This window comes from Oncorhynchus clarkii, chromosome 5, assembly GCF_045791955.1.
Source record: "Oncorhynchus clarkii lewisi isolate Uvic-CL-2024 chromosome 5, UVic_Ocla_1.0, whole genome shotgun sequence".
Lineage (NCBI taxonomy): Eukaryota > Metazoa > Chordata > Actinopteri > Salmoniformes > Salmonidae > Oncorhynchus > Oncorhynchus clarkii.
In genome coordinates, this window is record NC_092151.1 from 40,806,289 (window position 1) to 40,818,451 (window position 12,163).

The 12,163-nt window shown below is 42.0% G+C and overlaps 1 protein-coding gene across 3 annotated transcripts in view; it reads left to right on the forward strand.

The window, feature by feature from the left end:
• Positions 1-12,163, forward strand: part of LOC139408846 (strawberry notch homolog 1 (Drosophila)) — a 30,021-nt gene that overhangs the window by 1,628 nt on the left and 16,230 nt on the right. For 2 of the 3 annotated variants that reach the window (XM_071153229.1, XM_071153228.1), the window contains exons 2-17: positions 376-492; positions 1,010-1,087; positions 1,366-1,602; positions 1,833-1,959; positions 3,199-3,299; positions 4,264-4,354; positions 5,300-5,460; positions 5,585-5,718; positions 5,828-5,918; positions 6,104-6,265; positions 6,465-6,600; positions 6,823-6,928; positions 7,269-7,422; positions 7,514-7,696; positions 7,915-8,012; positions 11,312-11,457. In XM_071153229.1, coding sequence (XP_071009330.1) covers positions 376-492; positions 1,010-1,087; positions 1,366-1,602; positions 1,833-1,959; positions 3,199-3,299; positions 4,264-4,354; positions 5,300-5,460; positions 5,585-5,718; positions 5,828-5,918; positions 6,104-6,265; positions 6,465-6,600; positions 6,823-6,928; positions 7,269-7,422; positions 7,514-7,696; positions 7,915-8,012; positions 11,312-11,457 — 2,122 coding nt within the window. Of the gene's footprint in view, positions 1-375; positions 493-1,009; positions 1,088-1,365; positions 1,603-1,832; positions 1,960-2,835; positions 2,875-3,198; positions 3,300-4,263; positions 4,355-5,299; positions 5,461-5,584; positions 5,719-5,827; positions 5,919-6,103; positions 6,266-6,464; positions 6,601-6,822; positions 6,929-7,268; positions 7,423-7,513; positions 7,697-7,914; positions 8,013-11,311; positions 11,458-12,163 lie in introns of all 3 variants that reach the window. The other variant, XM_071153227.1, reaches the window with a different exon arrangement.

Genomic DNA, 12,163 nt, shown 5'->3' on the forward strand with positions numbered 1-12,163 from the left:
CTGCCACATGGAGCTGTGCATTACGTTCTATTGTATGTTTTAGAAATATCTGTTGCTACTTATTCTACATGAAAGCAGTTGATTCAAAACTCGTAACTATTTGTATTTTTTTTAATAGTGTAGTTTTTAATGATCTTTGAGCTCTTATGCTTGTATTTGTTGGTGTGAAATTGTGTGCTGTATCAGGGTGTGTTAGACAGCTTACTGTTAAATAAAAGCTGTCAGACAGCCCACTGTCTGTATGACATAACATACTAAGTAGTGTTGAAAAATACAGTTAACTACAGACACAAACAATTTTGGTTAGATCACTAACAGAGGATTGTGTTTTCCTATTCGGCCCCTGCTGATGTCACTTACCATATTGTTTTGCAGATGATGGATCCTGGACAGGATTTGCTCTTGGCAGCCCTGAGCGAGAGCGGAATCTGCCCTAACGACCTGTTCGACTTTGACCCTCAGGATGCTGCTCTTCCCTCTCCCACCCCACAGGTAAGTAAAACACAGGGAGGCATCTTCCCAATTGTCCAAAGTGGCTTCTAGCTCTTCTGCATCTTTTGAGTTTAATGAATGGAAGTTATCTCAGTAGTTTAGTGACCTCCCAGCATCTCAGTAGTGGCGTTCTCTCCTCTGATCTGTATAAATACATAACTAAAGGACAGCCTGGGCAGGGCTCTACAGTGAAACCGTTTTACTTGTGTATGCGCCTAAATAGTTTGCTGTGTAAAAAAAAAAAAATCGGCCAGATCATTTTTGCAATGATTACCTCACTACTGCAGCCCCTGAGTGCCATGGAGAATACACGGAGTGCAGATTCATGACTGTCACACTTGCGCCATTACTACAAAGAAAATGGCCTGTAATCTCAAATATATTTCTTTGTGCGCCTTCATTTTTCAACTTAGGCGCACACATGCTCCTTGTACAAAAAAAAGGTCAGCCCGGGTGCTGCTGCTTCAGATGTTTAGTGTTCTCTGGTGCTGATGTGAGTTTTGTTTCTGTCCTCCAGTCCATCTCCATCAGTGCCCTGGGTGTTGGCTCAGGGATGGAGGCAATGGCTCCACCCACACCCGCAGTCTCAATCAGGGTAGGAACTCTCTTCAACAAAATATGGGTTACAGTGTGCTTTTACCAAGAAACCTAGTCAGTCAACAGTTTGAAAATGTTTTCTCCTGTTTGTTTCCACTTAAAAAGGACACAGAATATTTGTGCTGCGTCTACACATTTAGTAAAAAAACATATTCCTTGTATTAAACTACCCAGTTGCATAATGAATTGGAATATATAGCGTGTTGTACTGCAGTATAATTTCTGTGTGGTAACATCTCAACCTCTCCTCCCTGTCCCTCCTCACTGGTCCATCAGCACAAGCCTCAGCCCTCAACTACCACATTTGTCTTAAATCAACTGAATCAGTTGCCATCACTGGGAACAATTGTTGTGACCAAGCCCTCAACTGGAGGCACGGCCAGACACACCATCACAGTCACTAAGGTGGTCCATTCAGCTCCCTCAGCCCTGCGGGGATCCTCTTCCACACTTACCTACTCCACTGCTCTCCCCTCCCCAGTCTCCACAGTGGTTCCTTCCAACAGAGAGCAGGTCAGTGGAGGAAGCACTTTTACCCTGGGAGTGGCATTGGGTTCAAAAATGCAGCTGAAAATATGAAATAAACAAGTGTGTGTGTGTGCACGCTCTGATTTTAGTAGGTGTCACGAGGGCTAAGATGCCTTTCAGTTCCGATGCTGCCATCTGCAAAATAGCAACAAAAAGAGGGAAAACTTGAGTTAGAACTTTCCTTGAAATAACATGTATATTTCCTTCTGTGTCAGATCCAGCTGAAGGACCTGTTGAGGACCGGCAGCACCATGAAGAGCAGTAGTCTGGTGGAACTCATGAGGCTCAAGCCACCGCCAGACATCGCCCAGCCGGTCGCCACGGCAACAGCCACAGGCACCAGTGAGTCATGGTACTCATGGAACCCCGACTGGGTTCCAATGACTCCAATTTTTTTTTCCCCATTCGTCTTTTGGTGTCTGAGAGAACATGAACACTTCACTACCATTTGTTTCTCACCTATTCTGTACCATTTTCTAAGATCAGAGGCGACCCCGTTGAGGGAAAAACTGCTCATATTTAGAGGTGCAAATCTTGGGGTAGAGGCCAGAGCTATATATATATATATATATATATATATATATATATATATATATATATATATATATATATATATATATGAGAGTTAGGCCAGGTTTTTAGAAGAGTCGCCATGTTAGCTCCCATATAGAACTTTATTCTTGAAATGTTGGTGACGTAACAATACGAGAGGCGCTCTGACATTTCCCTGTGAAATGACCGGCTTTAAACAAAGCAAAACGGAGCAGTGAACTTCAGCTGTTTCTACTGATTAGCATTCGGGGTAATGCCGGTCCAAGACTGTATATTAGTGTCAGCTAACTGCATATCTGCTTTCACCTGACATTTTTCGTAGTTTTAAAACCTATCAGATGCAAACAGCACTACTCATAAGTGTTAATTTTATTACTTAGCAATGGCTATGGAGGGAGAAGTGGCACTCTCGGAATGTTCAACCGCATTGGTCGAAGACATTTTCAGGCCATGTTATTTTGAGCCCCAGGGTGCAATCCATTCACCTCTTTCCTATCCGTATCGGTTTTTGTCAAATTGTTGCTCTTTAAGTTTGGAAAGCGCTGATCAGGATATAACAGCCATTTCAAAACCCTTCCCTGTACAGATTAACTTCACTCACAGGATCATTAATGTGTACCAACCATGTCCATGCTCAATCAGTGTTCAATGCTTTCATCCTCGCAGAAATTATACTGGTCTCGACAAAGATGATCCATAAACCAGGTATGGACAAGATCAAGATCAGGCGTCATCTGATTTTAGTGTTATCGTGTAACAGCGTTGAAAAGGGTTGTTATAAACAAGTCCAGTTTTCACATCTTCAAAGCACTTTCAACCACTTGATTTCAGTTGTATGCAGTTGGTTTAGACTTCTATAGTGTGTGAAACTGAAAGCAGTCCGGTGTCTTTAGAAGTGACCTTGCGCAAGGGCTGTTCAAGTGAATCATGCCTACATGTCTGAAAGTCTTTGTTTCTAGTGGACGTGGTCAGTAGATGTCTCTACTTCCACTAATGATTTCTGTATTCTTTCTGTATCTCTTCTCACAGCGGAACTGAACAACGGGATAAAGAAGGAGGTGTCAAGTAAAGATGTCGCTCGGATCTGGGTGAACGACGACATGAAAGTGCGGAGCTTCTCACCTACACTAGTGAGTGGTGTCGTCCAATCGCTGACTCTTGACCAAAAAGGCGAACGGCGTAGGAGTCCTAGTAAAATCCGTTCTCCCTGTTCAATGACACACTCTAGCAGTCTCAAGGAGTTTTCACACACAGTTCTGAGCTATAGTTCGAATCAGAGTTCGATTTGTGACTGTATTTTTTTTTTCTTAAAGTTTTTTTTTTCTTCGAGTTGGTTTCACATTGCCAAATGTCTAACAAGCTAAAATGCCTTAACAAAAGCATGTGTTCATGCAAGTAATTTGTTTATTGGAGAAAAATGCTTGCTTTAAATCCGTTTATGATTGTCGATTAAGTGTAACTTGCGTGTCCCCAAACTTCATATTACTTTCGCTTTGGTCTTCCAACAACATGTGGGAGGAAACAGTGCAATAGCTGCTATAACTGCGATACGAATAGGCTATATTCAGTAGCCACATCCCTGGTATAAACCCCCGTCTCCCTCAGATGCGCTAATAAATGATCTGCTACTCACAGAATATTTCAGAGATATCAAGTTATGGTATTGCATGCGTTTCATCAAATGCTTGCAATCAAACAAGCAATAATACTCCTCTGGTTCTTTTCCTGTGTTTGGTTCGGACTGCATTCTCACCTGCAGAGAACTGTACCATGGTACTAATGGAATCGGACCAAAACCACCCTTTTTGAGCGAACCACTGTGCGCTGTTTTGTTTGCTCACAACCGAGGGTAGTGTTCATACCAGTCCAAACTAAGGTGGACAAAGAACCGAAGTATGGTCAATTAAAAATCTCCAAACCAATTTGGTGTGGAAGCCCCCTTATCGATAAACGGCAACAACACAATGATTCCCTAATAATTACTATTTTCTTTAGGATTCAACAGAGCCTTCTGAGAATTTAATTTAATAGCCTGCTGAGTTTCTGTGAAATGCTTCAGACAGCTTAGTAACAAGTGATTATGTCTTTGTGTAGAAACTCCCAGGAATGGAGGAGGAGGCTGAGGAAGAGGAGGATGAAGAGTTGGGTCATGCTGAGACATACGCTGAGTACATGCCTATGAAATGTAAGCTTTACTGGCTGAGTACTCACAACTATTTAGTTTCCTTTCACGTTTACTGAAGCTGTTAAGCCTTGTTCACACTGGCAGTTTGAAGGGACTCAAACCACTTTTTTGGGGGGAGGGGCGGACATATCCGATTTTGAATCTGATATTTTTCCTGTAACCTGAACAGCCAAAAATCGCATTGAATCCCATATTTCAAGTCACCTTAATAGGTGGTTTAAAATCAGAGACAAATCTGATTCCTGTCCATGGAACTTGTCTGAATGGTCAAATTGAATTTCCCCTCACGTGATTTTTAGTCGGTTATTTGGCATATCTTGTTGTTTGGTAGCTAATCTGAGTGTTTGACATGTATGTGGTAGCTAATTAACTTAATTGTTTACCAGCAAATTAGTGAATGTGCTAGCAAACTAAATGTCTAGCTAGCTTAGGTGACTGCTGTGGCTAGCCAAAAATAATATTGTTTATACTTTGAGGCTGTAAGTGTTCTTCCACTATGATTTCAAAGATTCAATGCAGATCGGAGACTTCCATCGTTGTCACCTTAGCTTGCTATACAACAACTTCTGATGGATTGAGGGAGCACGAGCACCACTAATCAGCCTACGCATCTGCACACAAACCTGCCATTGCCATGGCAACTAGCATAGCCAGGTCAAAAAATGACTACAGTCTGAGCAAGCACACATCCGATGTGGTCACTTGCTGTTTGGACAGTCAGTATTCCAAAATGGATTTTAAAAACAAACCTGATTTTGCACTTTTGAATCCTGAAGTGTGAACCAGGCTTAATACTTATCATAGTCAAATCATATTGACTGATGAAAGATGGGTGGAGCCCATGCAGAGGTGCACACTGAGTGTTTGCTTTGAGGGTGCAGAGGGCTTAATGAAAAACAAAGATTTGATTGGTCAGCTGGCTGATTTGTTGATTGATGGTTCCAGTGAGGATCGGGCTGCGTCACCCAGACCCAGTGGTGGAGACCAGCTCCCTGTCCAGTGTGAAGCCTCCAAACGTTTGGTACAGAATGTCCATACCAGAGGAGACTGTCGACCGCGGCTGGCTGTCTGCTCTGCAGCTGGAGGCCATCACATACGCTGCCCAGGTAAAGAGCCTACACTTACGCCACTGCTCACTTGGCCAGATAAAGACCCTACTACAGCTTGGCACTGCTTTATGTACTAGTGTAGATGAGCATTCACATACTGAAATGTTTCTTGTCTCCATAGCAACATGAGACATTCCTCCCTAATGGCGACCGAGCGTCCTATCTGATAGGAGACGGGGCCGGAGTAGGCAAGGGCCGGACCATCGCTGGGATCATCTACGAGAACTACCTCCTCGGTAGAAAGAGGTCACTCTGGTAAAACTGTAACTAGGGTTACCTGATACATCCCATTAATGAAACAAGATGAAACTACACACACATATTCACACACACCCATTTCTTAAAGGCTATTCCGTCTTCACAGGTTCAGTGTTTCTAATGACCTGAAGTATGATGCGGAGAGGGATCTGAAAGACATAGGAGCCAAGAACATTCAGGTCCATTCACTAAACAAGGTAAGAGGTTGCCCGCTGTGTGCAGATGTACTTCTCCATGCTTTTTTCGTTCATGGTAATAAATTGAAGAGGATCCTTCACACTGGATATGCTTTTCATATCTGCCTTCCAAAATGACGTGTTCACATGCATGTCAAGGAGTTGTTCGCCTTCACTCAAAACCCATTCTATTTTGTCTGTCCCAGTTTAAGTATGGTAAGATCTCGTCCAAACACAATGGCAGTGTGAAGAAGGGGGTGATCTTTGCTACCTACTCCTCTCTGATCGGAGAGAGCCAGTCTGGAGGGAAGTACAAGACCCGCTTCAAACAGCTGCTCCACTGGTGTGGAGAGGACTTTGACGGAGTCGTATCCTTTCATTGACCAACAGATGACTACTGTAAAAACAAATCATAGAAAACATAATTGCCCTTAATACAACTTGTCCACATTTATACTGAGTTTGTAATCTGTAACTGCCCTTAGTAGGAGTTGTTGTAAACCTGTAGATGGAAGTGTCAGTTGTTTAGTGACGATAACACCTTTCCTTAATCCAAGCCCCTTTTAGATTGTATATGATGAGTGTCACAAAGCCAAAAATGTCTGTCCCATCGGGTCATCCAAACCCACCAAGACTGGACTGGCAGTCCTGGAGCTGCAGAACAAACTGCCCAAGGCACGGGTGGTGTACGCTAGTGCCACTGGTAAGATACTAACCGCCTAGAGAGGAGTCTGCTGGCGTTTTCATGCTTCAAATGATGAGCAGAGTCATTATTCTACCTGAACCATCTGTCGTGTAGCTCCTAAGTGCGCTATATGGAAAAGATGGTGGGAAGTATAGTACAAGATACAATAACCTAAATGAACAGAAGTGTTCTCCATCTGTGTGTGTGGTATTTTATCATTATTTGATACGTTTCTTTCAGGTGCGTCTGAGCCCCGTAACATGGCCTACATGAACCGGCTGGGAATCTGGGGAGAGGGGACACCTTTCAGAGAGTTCAGCAACTTTATCCAGGCTGTGGAGCGCAGGTGAGGGAGACGGACACACAAGTAACTCGTCATAGTGGTGCAGCGTATTTGTGGTTTAAAAACGGCCACAGAATGGAGGCAGCAAGGGATCTTGAAGTTATGACTCTTGACAGGTGGAATCTGTAGAGGCAGAATGTCTTCAACCCTTAAAGTGATACAAAAAATTAATATGCAGATAAATCTGTTTTGTAGAAAAACTTCTCCTGCTGAAGTCTTGTTATACTTCCCCTTGTCTATGTCTACTGATATGGTATCTAGCGTATCACAAAATACTTTCTACTTTCTAAGAAATATCTATTCCAAATAAACCTTTTCCTCCCTTGCATTCCCTTTTCCTCAGAGGTGTTGGTGCCATGGAGATAGTTGCCATGGATATGAAGCTGAGGGGGATGTACATTGCCAGGCAGCTGAGTTTCACAGGTGTCACGTTCAAGATTGAGGAGGTTCCCTTGACAACCCACTACATCAAGATGTACAACAAGTCTGTACGCCTGGTAAGGAGCCTTGACCTAATCCTAACCTTAACCATTTCCCCTAGGATCTTTTCAGAAACAAAATCTGTTTTAACCCTGTCCTGTCTTTCAGTGGGTGGCTGCGCGGGAGAAGTTCCAGGCGGCTGCTAACCTGATGGAGGCAGAGCAGCGGATGAAGAAGTCCATGTGGGGTCAGTTCTGGTCGGCCCACCAGAGGTTCTTCAAGTACCTCTGCATTGCCTCCAAGGTCCGCAGGGTGGTGCAGCTTGCCAGGGAGGAGGTCAAAAACGGAAAGGTGGGTGGGATGTTTCAGAAGATAAAAATACGAGATTGTCATTGCAGTAATCTAGATTTATTTTTTTTACATCAGATTTAAGAAGTTTAGGAATACTGCCACATGCATATTGGTTTTAGTGTATTGTGGTTGGTTTGAGAGGAGGTGACTGGTGTTCTCCCGTATGTTTTTCTGTGAACCCAGACTGTGTGACTAGAGGCCTATGTCTCTCTCTGTAGTGTGTCGTGATTGGTCTTCAGTCGACAGGAGAGGCCAGAACACTGGAGGCCCTGGAGGAAGGAGGAGGAGAGCTGAACGACTTTGTTTCCACCGCAAAGTAAGTTTTCACCCAGGCAGGGAGTCCGCTGGTCCTTAACGTCTTAAATGAATTCATCTGATATAAAGGCTTTTAGGAGTCCTTTTTTTGCGAACGGAGAGGACTGCAGTGTTTCCGTTAAACAAAAAGAAACATAAAATAATACTGGAGGTGTGCTTTCAAGATGTTAGTGAGCTATCCAAATGTGTGTGTGTGTGTGTGCCATTATACATTCCCTGAACATGTTAGCTATTTCATCTAACTTCTTTCATGTCTTACTTTGTGCTGGAAATGTCTGTCTAGAGCCCTCCAACTTAGCTACATTTTTGAAGTATAGCTGTTTGATACCTGATTCACTGAATGAGTGAATTATTTTAGACTTTTTGGTTGTAAGCTAATGTAATAATCTTATCGCATAATACTGCCAGGAGAGCTACAGGCTGTGTAGACTTTGACCATGTTAACCTCTCTGGGATATGTGGGACGGTAGCGTCCCACCTCACCAACAGCCAGTGAAAGTGCAGGGCGCCAAATTCAAAACAAATCTCATAATTAAAATTTGTCAAGCATACAAGTATTTTACACCATTTTAAAGATAAAATTCTCGTTAATCCAGCCACAGTGTCTGATTTAAAAAAAATGCTTTACAGCGAAAGCACCACAAACGATTGTTAGGTCACCACCAACTGACAGAGAAACACAGCCATTTTTCCAGCCAAAGAGAAGAGTCACAAAAGGCACAAACAGAGAGAACTAATCACTAACCTTTGCTCTTCATCAGATGACACTCATAGGACTTCATGTTACACAATACATGTATGTTTTGTTCGATAAAGTGCATATTTATGTCAAAATCGAATTTTTACATTGGTGAGTTACGTTCAGTAGTTCTAAAACATGCGGTGATTGTTCGGAGAGCCACATCAACTCACAGAAATACTCATCATAAATGTTGATGAAAATACAAGTGTTATACGTGGAATTAGAGATACTTCTTAGGGCTGCAATCCTAACAGGATTGATATGACAACAGCTAGTGAAAGTGCAGAGCGCCAAATTCAAACACTAGTCTCATAAATAAAATTCCTCAAACATACATGTATCATATACCATTTTAAAGGTCATCTTGTTGTTAATCCCACCACCGTGTCCGATTTCAAATAGGCGTTACAGCGAGAGCACCACAAATGATTGTTAGATCACAGAAAAATTCTGCCATTTTTCCAGCCAGAGTCACAAAAAGCACAAATGCAGATAAAATTAATCACTAAACTTTGATGTTCTTCATCAGATGACCCTCATAGGACTTCATTGTTACACAATACATGTGTTTTGTTCGATAAAGTGCATATTTATATAAAGAAATCTCAGTATACATTGGCGCGTTACGTTCACTAGTTCCAAAAACATCCGGTGATATTGCAGAGCCACACATTTTTCAGAAATACTCGTTATAAATGTCGATGAAAATACAATTGTTAGACATGGAAATATAGATACACTTCTCCTTAATGCAACCGCTGTGTCAGATTTTAAAAAATAAAAACTTCACGGAAAAAGCAAACCATGCAATATTCAGAGTACAGCGTTCAGACAACAAAGCAGCCAAAAAGATATCTGCCATATTGTGTAGTCGACATTAGTCAGAAATAGCATTATAAATATTCATTTACCTTTGATCTTCATCAGAATGCACTCCCAGGAATCCCAGTTCCACGATAAATGTTTGATTCGTTCGATAATGTCCATTTATGTCAAAATAGCTTCTTTTGTTAGCGCGTTTGGTAAACAAATCCAAACGCGCGTTCAAGCCCAACCGAACGTCGGACGAAAAGTTCAAAAAGTTATTACAGCCCGTAATTAGTTTTACAAGTTTCTAAGTGTAGAATCAATCTTTAGGATGTTTTTATCATAAATGTTAAATGTTCCAACCCGGAGAATTCCTATGTCTGTAGAAAGCAGTGGAACGAGAGCGAACTCTCTCGTGACTGTGCCTCAGAGCCTCTGGCACTCTGCCAGACACCTGGTTCAATCAGCTCTCATTTGCCCCCACCTCACAGTAGAAGCCGACACAAGGTTCTAAAGACTGTTGACATCTAGTGGAAGCCTTAGGAAGTGCAAAATGACCCCATTTACACTATATTGGAATGGCAAAGAGTTGAAAAACTATAAACCTCAGATTTCCCACTTCCTGGTTGGATTTTTCTGAGGTTTTTGCCTGCCATATGAGTTCTGTTATACTCACATACATCATTCAAACAGTTTTAGAAACTTCAGTGTTTTCTATCCAATACTACTAATAATATTCATATATTAGCATCTGGGACAGAGTAGCAGGCAGTTTATTCTGGGCACCTTATTCATCCAAGCTACTCAATACTGCCCCCCTGTCACCAAGAACTTAAGCTGACTGTGTGTTTGAGCAGTGCTGGTTCAAAAGCCTGCACACCCAGTGGCCTAGTCTTCCAGATGGAGAGTTACCCCAATTTTACTGTGTAAAACAGGGTTATGTTTGACTTAAAGGCATTTCTTTCCAGTGGTATCATTATAGCTGCTATTGATAACTGGTTGCATGATTTCCTAGCAGCACCATCAAGTCAACATCAGTCGATACTTGCACAAATGTCTATTCTGGAAACGCTTACCTGTAACTGTTTGCTTAACTGCAGTGCTGAAATTCATACTTTTAAATAAACTTTTATCGAATACAACCACAGACCGTTTCCTAATTTGTGATGCTCACTCAGCACAAATGCGCTTGTGTCAATTGAATCTCAGATTACGTAGTACGTCAAGGCCGCTATGTCTCCAGTTGAGCAACACAAATTAGGAAAAAGTCTGTATTCAATAAAATGTCATCACCCCACGGAAGGAGCGCAGTTGTATAGGCCAAAGAGGTACATGAAAGTGTTTTTTTGAATTGACATTTTTACAAATATCGACTGATGGCTCCTCAATGTTGCGAGCAAAGCGCACGACCAGTTATCAATACTCAACTCTGACTAATATGAGAACGGCGTTGACCGCTCCTCAGCTAGTTTCTGATGGGGAATATTGCCGTCTGTGTGATGCGCGCTGACATTTGTATTAAATTGCAGTCCAAGTTAAACTTCATGCAACCTGCAGATACCCTGTATGAAGAGAACATACTGAGAAACAACTTGGAATCTATTAGGATATTATATTTAACATGTATTGTGGATTGTTATTGTGATACTTTTCTTATTGGTGACATTGAGGCTAGTATTGTACATCTGTAATGCTAGCTAGCTGTATGCTAGTACTATCTCTAACAAGGTGTTTGCCATCTCCCCTCCCAGAGGTGTTCTGCAGTCCTTGATAGAGAAGCACTTCCCTGCTCCAGACAGACAAAAGCTGTTTAGTCTGCTGGGCATCGACCTGTCGGTCAAGAAGACGCCATCGCCCAGCGAGGCCGCCGCAGAGCAAAAGGGCAAGAAGAGGAAAGGTACTGGAGGGAAGGCAGTAGGGTTGTAATGATACACTCGATACTCATTGGTCCTGGTTTCAAATGTTTAAGATATGATTGCATTGGTCTGCGGGACCCAAAATCGATTCAAACGTTACGAATCGCAGGTTCACAAACTTTGTACCATGCCTTCAGAAAGTATTCATACCCCTTGAGTTATTCCACATTTTGTTACAGCCTTATTTCAAAATACCTTCTTACCCATCTATTCACAATAGCCCATAATGACTAAGTGAAAACATATTTTTAGATTATTTATTTTTTTTGCAGATGTATTAAATTAAATATACAAATATCTTATTTAGGTAAGTATACACACCCCCTTGAGTCAATAACTCACCTGGATTGTGCAGCATTTTCCCATCTTTATTATTTTTTAAATTCTTCAAGCTCTGTCAAATTGGTTGTTGATCTTTGCTCGACAACCATTTTCAGGTCTTGCTGTAGATTTAAGTCAACTGTATCTCGGCCACTCAGGAACTTTGAATGTCTTCTTGGTAAGCAACTGCAGTGTAGATTTGTTTTAGGTTATTGTCCTGCTGAAGGTGAAATCATCGCCCAGTGTCTGGTGGAAAGCAGACTGAACCAGGTTTTCCTCTACGATTTTGCCTGTGCTTAGCTCCGTTTCGTTAAACATTATCCTGGAAAAGCTCCCCAGTCTCTAGCGATTACAAGCATACCCATA